The 7,310-nt window shown below is 34.2% G+C and overlaps 1 protein-coding gene across 1 annotated transcript in view; it reads left to right on the top strand.

Annotated features, from left to right (window-relative positions):
* The window catches only part of CFAP43 (cilia and flagella associated protein 43), a 107,135-nt gene extending 100,351 nt beyond the window's left edge, over nucleotides 1–6,784 (top strand). The window contains exons 34-37 of the mRNA XM_073904229.1: nucleotides 3,308–3,472; nucleotides 5,372–5,452; nucleotides 6,119–6,272; nucleotides 6,461–6,784. Of these exons, the coding sequence (XP_073760330.1) occupies nucleotides 3,308–3,472; nucleotides 5,372–5,452; nucleotides 6,119–6,272; nucleotides 6,461–6,627 (567 nt within the window). The 3' untranslated portion in view covers nucleotides 6,628–6,784. The remainder of the gene's footprint in view (nucleotides 1–3,307; nucleotides 3,473–5,371; nucleotides 5,453–6,118; nucleotides 6,273–6,460) is intronic.
* The last annotated feature ends 526 nt before the right edge of the window (nucleotides 6,785–7,310 follow it).

Genomic DNA, 7,310 nt, shown 5'->3' on the forward strand with positions numbered 1-7,310 from the left:
CTGCTATTATTGAGTGCTGTGTACTGTATATGTCTCTTAGGCCTAATTAGTTTATAGTGTTCAAATCCTCTATTTCCTTATTGATCTTCTGTATACTTGTTCTATTCATTATTGAAAGTGGGATGGTGAAATCTCCAATTACTATTATGGAACTATTTCTCCTTCAATTCTATTGGGTTTTGCTTCATATATTTGGGGGCTCTGATTTTAGTGCATATGTGTTTATAATTGCTATATCTTCATGAAGTGTTGGCTTCTTATCAGCAAATAACGTGCTTATGTGATATTAGTATAGCCACCCCAGCTGTCTTTTGATTACAATTTGCACAGATGGTATCTTTCCATCCTTTCACTTTCAAGCTATTTGTTTCACTGAATCTAAAGTGAATTTCTTCTAGACAGAAAATCATTGGATCATTTTTTTAATCCATTGTGCCTATCTCTGCCTTTTACCTATAGAGTTTAATCCATTTACATTTAAAGTAATTGTTAGTGGGAAAAAAGGGGGGGACTTTACCATTTTGTTATTTGTTTTCTATCATATTTTCTGGTTCCTCAATCCCTCCATTATTGCCTTGTTTTATATATAGTTGATTTTTTTGCAGAGTACCATTTTGATCCCCTTGTCTTTTACTTTTCTATATACATTTTAGTTGTTTTCTTAGTGGTTACCATAAGAATTACAATTGACATCTTAGTTTTATAACAAACTAATTCAAATTAGCACCAACTTAGTTTCACTAGTATATAAAACTCTACTCCAGTACAATTCTGTTCCTCCCCTTTTCTGTTGTTATTGTCACAAATTACATCTTTATGCATTATGTGTCCATTAACATAGATTTATAATTACTGTTTGGTGCATTTTTCTTTTATATCATAGAGGAAAAAAGAGTACTTACAAACAAAAAATACAACAATACTGACTTTTATATCTACTATGTAGTTGCATTTTATTTTTAGTGTTTTTTTTTTTTAATTTCTTCTTCTGACTTTGAGTTACTGTCTAGTGCCTTTTGACTTCAGGTTGAAGGACTCCCTTTAGCATTTCTGGTACAGCAGGTCTACTAATGAGGAACTCCATCAGCTTTATTTTCTCAGAGTATCTTAAATTCTCCTTCATATTTTGTTGTTAGTGTAAGTGCAAAAATCATTATCAAAACTGCTGATGGATTCAAAGTGAATGGTAAAGAGAAGGATCAAGAATAAATCCTAAAGTGTTGGCTTTTGAGCAACTGAGTAGATGATAGTGTCATTAACTGACATGAGAACAACTATAGACATGTAGCTTTGGCTGGGACATAAAACGAAGAGTTTTGGACTTTGTTTAATTTGAGATGCACATAAAACATTCCAACGGAGGGGCACCTGGGTGGCTTGAGCTCTTGATTTAGGCTCAGGTCATGATCTCAGGGTCATGGGATCAAACCCCACAAATGGCTTCTTGCTCAGCGGGAAGTCTGCTGGAGATTCTCTCTCTTCCTTTCCCTCTGTCCCTCCCCACTCCTGTGCATGCTCTCTCTCTCCCTTCCTCTCTCTCAAATGAATAAATAAATTTTTTAAAAAACCATTCCAATGGAAATATCAACTGGACAGAATTTAGAGCTGAGATATAAATTTAGAAGTATTCTATATATAGATCACATACAGATAACTACATATGGATTATTATATATGGATTATTACATATAGATATTTACATATGGATAATTTAAGCCATGAGCATGCTTGAGACCATCTAGGAATGGGACTTTGGCCAGTGCCCAAAGTCCAACTCTGATAAATCTAGCAGAGAAGGAGTTGCCAATGAAGGAGGAAACCTGAAAACCATGAGAAAAATGTCTCCAAGGACAAGGGACTCATGCACTATTGTCAGTTACTTGACAAGAGCAGTCTCAGTGGAAAGTTGGAGCAGAAAGTCAATTGGCTGTGACTGAAGAAATAATATGAAGTGAGGTTGTAGAGATGGTGACTATAAATAAATCTTAGAAAAAAAAGTTGACTGAAAGGAGAACAGAAAGGAGATGTGCTAGCTCTACAGCAGTGTTTTTTAACCTTGGCACTACTGACATTTTGGGCCAGATGATTATGTCCTGTGTATTGCATAAAGTTTAGTGGCATCCCTGGCATCTACCCTCTAGATGCCAGTAGCAACACCTCCCTCCAGTTGTGTCAGCCAAAAATTTCTGCAAACATAATCTTAATTTCCTATGGGAGGGCAATATCTCCAACATTTGAGAAACACTAACCTAGAAAAATGCTTGAACTTAAGATTTTGGAGCTGTTACATACAACAAGATCAAGGGTGTAATTGTGGGATTTGAGTGTCTGAGTGAGATGGAGAAGAGATCATTGAAAGTGAGAAATTCAAGGAATTGAGAGGCCAAGCAGTGATCAGAAGATGAAAATAATTTTTAAAAAGAGTAGCATGATGGAAAATAATTTTTAAAAAAGAGGTACCTTTAAAAAAGGTATGGTATAATATAATGGCATGAACTTCAAAAAGCTGTTTTTTAAGAAGAAAGATGTAAAATGTTAACTGATGGAACTCATACAAATTTATTTTAGAGACATGAGTTTCACTGTTAGCAATCTGGGAGAACAACTTCATGAAAATATTCCTGAACTTCATGTAGGCAATTTGAAGTCAAGTGCAAAATATCTAGGTGTTTAAATATATTTAACCCACTCAATTTTATTTTTTATTTATTTATTTTTTTGCTTTTCCACTAGCTACCAATAGATACTGTTGTGCCTGGCTGCACTGAACTACAGTCCTTTGTCTATAGTGTCAGGAAGCAGGGTAGAGAGTAGGGTACAAATGCATACAGCCTGGTAGACTGGTGATGGCAAAAAGCGTTCCTGCCTAATTACTGACATATAAAGTAAATTGGCTATGCTGTTTATATATATTTTTTAATCCTTTCTGTTTAGTACCTATCAGCTTTTTAGTGATCAGTAATTTTTTAATGTCTACTACATTTTTAAAAAGAAGATAGAGGGGTGCCTGGGTGTCTGACTCTTGATTTCGGCTCAGGGTCGTGAAATCCAGCTTTGCGTGGGGCTCCACACTGGCCATGAAGCCTGCTTAAGATTCTCTCTCTCTCTCTCTCTCTCTCTCCCTCTGTCCCCCCCCCACTCATGCATGCACACTTTCTCTCTCAAAAAAATAATTAATTAAAATAATTTCCAAAAAAAGAATTACCTCTGTGATCCAAGTGTTTTCTAAGAATAGCATTCAGCTTCAGATATTCTGTATCCTGTATGTAGAGTCCTATGAATATCAAAATGTACTTTTTTTTTCAAGACTCAAGGACAAAAGAAAGTTGCTAGCATGATGGAAAGTAAAGATGTCCACAAAGGAATATTTCAGATTGAGTGGGAACATAAGAAAATGGAGATGGAAATGGAAGATCTAAATCAGAAGGCTTGGGATATTCAGATGCTGTTTTTTTCAAGAGATCGTCAAAAGGTAAGTTCTCCCTGCCCCACTATGTAATTTTAATTTCATTCATTAATGTATTCATTAATTCAAACAGTATTTAATAAGACACCTCTGTAATATCAAGCACATTCTAAGCCAGTAGTTTTTCATGATGTGTCTATGAATTCTTTGTCTTCTGATGATTTCCTAATCGTCAAATCCAGTGGTCTGTCTCCCAGTCATCACCATCACTCAATGTTAGTAGCATTTGACCATCTTAATTGCCCATTCCTCTGGCTTTTTTCAACCCTGTTTTCTGCTATTTTTCTTCCAACATGTCAGGCCACTCTGCCTCTTTTACTGAATTCTCTTTTGCTTCTAGCCCCCCCCCTTTTTTAAAAGATTTATTTATTTATTTGAGAGGGAGAGAAAGAGCACAAGTGGGAGGGGCAGAGGGGGAGAGAATCTGAAGCAGACTCTGCACTGAGTGGGGAGCTCCACTTGGGGCTTAATCTCACACCTAGAGATCGCGACCTGAGCCGAAATCAAGAGTCAGATGTTCAACCGACTGTGCCACCCAGGCGCCCCCTAACTCTTATACATAACTATTCTTTATGATCCTGCCTTTTGCTCTGTTTCTTTCCCATGCCCTCTCCTTTGCTGATCTCGATTTTTCTAACTTCAGTGATCACTTCTAAAAGACCAATCCAAGTTCTCAGTTCCTGATCTCCCTCAAGCTCTATTTCTACATTCCCACCTCCCAACAGCAACCCTTCTTAATATGCTTATTTCTGTTCTTTTCAACCACTTACTCGGGCTTATAGTTGTGGTCATCTTTGATTCCCCTCTCCCGTCTTCCAAGTCTTGCCTAGTTTATCTACTTATTCCCTTCTTCTTTATCCCCACTGCCATTAGCCTGGCTCAGTTTTTCTTTTCCATGATTTAGACTATTGTATAATAATCCAACTGGGGGGCACCTGGCTGGCTCAATTGGAATAGCATGCAACTCTTGATCTCAAGGTCATTAAGTTCAAGCCTCATGTTGGGTGTAGAGATTACTAAAAATAATAAAATAATAATAATAATAATAAAATAATAACAAAAATAAACTTTAAAAAAAATCTCCTAGCTGGTCTCTTGACCTTTGGGCTTTCTCTTATCTAATTTATACTGTATGTTGCTGTTAGATTAATATTGCTGTTCAGCTCTAATAACCTTACTACTCCACTCAAACATTTTAAACTGCAACTTCTTACCTGGCAAATGAATTATGAAATCTTTAGGTGGAGGATCTGCATCCTTCAACCTAACTTTTCAAATTCATTCCCACTGTTCCTCTTATACATTAGTATTCTCAAAACAAACTGATTGATATTTTCTAGGATTTTACTTCTGTGCCTTTTCTCATTACTGGTTCTTCAACCTGAAATATCTTTCCTCACATTTTTCACATCCCAAATCTATTTTTCAAGGTCTAATTTAAATGCCACCTGCTCAAAAAGCCTCTGGATTTCCCCAGTCCAGAAAAACCACATCCTTTCCCAAACAACCTTTGAATTTGCATGTCACTGTACATATTTTCTGGCAACTAATCATATCTACATGCTCTTTTTTTGAAAGCTAAAGTCATGTTATCTATCTTTGTATCTCCCTTAGTATCTTTAACTGGAACACTATTAATATAGGGCTCAAATGAGACACTTAATAAATATTTGGTGAGTTGAATAAATGAATGAGAAAATAAACTCTAGGCATTTGTAAATATTAATATACAAGTGAATGTATCAATAGCTAAATACAATTAAATATCATGGCACAAAAGTCAAATCAATCTTAGATAATTTTGATGAAAATGGTAACTTTCAAAACTAAGAGTGTTTTATAAAGTATTGAAAGAATAGAGTAAAATATTCTTACATATTTTATGGGGTCTTTTTCTTCTCCAAGTACCTAAATGAACCAAACTATGAGACTCTGATTGCCATTCAAATTGGAATAATGGAGCAAACCATTGCTGTTTTAGAGAAGGTAGGTCTCAAAGGTATTGATCATTATAATCCCAACAGTTTTGAATTATTTGAACAAAGCCATAGTGTTCCAAGTCATGAATTCAAACAGAACCTAATAAAATCGTGGTCCATTATTGACATTCAGGATCTAGAGGTCCCTGAATAGTGTCTTTGCAACCATAACAAGTGTGGTAGACTGAAGTACTTCTTTTAATATTAGAATTAACCGCTTGGGAGATATCTGAGTGTACATGAATTTCCGATTTCACATTAAGTTGTGATTTATGTAACAGAAGTGTTGATAGTCTTTCTTGGGCTTTGTAAAGCCTTTGTTTTTTCATTACTGCTTAACAAATTTTGTTTTGTTATGTATATATGCTATACAAGCTAATCAGTTTAGCTTGTATAGCATATATAAGATGGAAACAAAGTAATCTCAAGGCTATGTATTTTTTAATCTCATTTTTAAGAATATATAAGATTTTTTCTAACATATATTAAAATACCATTCTATCTTTAAACAATTTAGTTAACTACTATATTCAGGCATTATGTTAGGCAATAGGGATATGGTGATAAGATGATATCTTGATAATAATGAATTTAAATTTAAAAAATAATGTCTTTGTAAAATGCTTTTTTTCAAAATTATTTTTGTGGGGTGTCATGGGAACAAAAATTTCAGACCCACAAAAAGAATGTGGAAAACTGCAAAAAACTACTAAAAAAACTGCGAAGGTACAGCAATCAAAAAGATGTAGCAAATTATACTCTAAGCTGCAATTTACGAGAAGAGTTGGTGGCTGTCTCAGAGAGAAAAGACATCTGTAATGCAATGGGTAAGAATATTTTTTCTTTACTCAACTGTAGGTTTCTTAAAAGTAATCACTATTCCTGAAATCTGGTCAGTAGTTACAAAGCTACCAGCATTTCTTCTACATGTTTAACTGATTCTGAGTGCTGTTTCTATATTTGAAAATATAGATAATAATCCAACTAATTCTTTTCTTCTTCAATTTTGGGGTAGGGTCTAAACTGACTTGTGAAAAAATTGCCAAAGAACGATATGAAAACATGATGCAACAACAAAAGTTAACAAATATTGCAAAACAACAAGCTGAACAGATTTCAATACTGCAGGCTGAAGTTGAACGATTAAGGATGAAAACATTTCCTGCTCTTGTTCAAATATAAAAATGCTGGTGGGAAACACAAGGCAATCAATCATTTAAAAAATAATTTCACTTTATTAAAATGATTTCTTTTTCTCCCATATCAGGATATTTAAGTAGAACTTCTTCTTAGTTGCATATTTTTAATAGCAAATTATTTAATGTCTATCTTAATCATTATAAAAATGTTTGTCTTGCATGAATGTGTAAAATATCATGAATTGTTTTCGTTCAAGAATGAACTGAAAATATTCAAGATGATTTTACTCATTTACTCATTTAGTCTTAATTTTTATCATAAAGACAAAAAACTCTTAGCCACTCCTGGCATTTCTAATTTTATAAAATTACCAGAAAACTTATGAGTTAATGGATGATTTTTATATTTTTCTATATTTCCCAAGTTTTCTTCAATAAGCATTTCTTCTATAATCAGAAAAAAAGTCTCAGAACATTAAGGATTATTGCCAATTCTAGCAATGAGAACAAAGTGAACTGTTTCCTTTTACCAAGGCTTAAACTGTTTGAAAAGTACAACGTATTTTTTTCTGCATAAACATAACATAGTCTTCTACATTGCATATTCATTGAAATAGATGATGATAACTAAATAATGAGAAGATTAAATGGTCAGGAAACTGCTTCCCCCTTCCATAGCCTGTGGACTGCTGCATTCCAAGATGATACCATTGGGATCCTTGACCA

Source organism: Callorhinus ursinus, unplaced genomic scaffold (assembly GCF_003265705.2).
Source record: "Callorhinus ursinus isolate GAN/ISIS: 27379988/994484 unplaced genomic scaffold, GSC_fseal_2.0 scaffold20, whole genome shotgun sequence".
NCBI classification, from domain to species: Eukaryota; Metazoa; Chordata; class Mammalia; order Carnivora; family Otariidae; genus Callorhinus; species Callorhinus ursinus.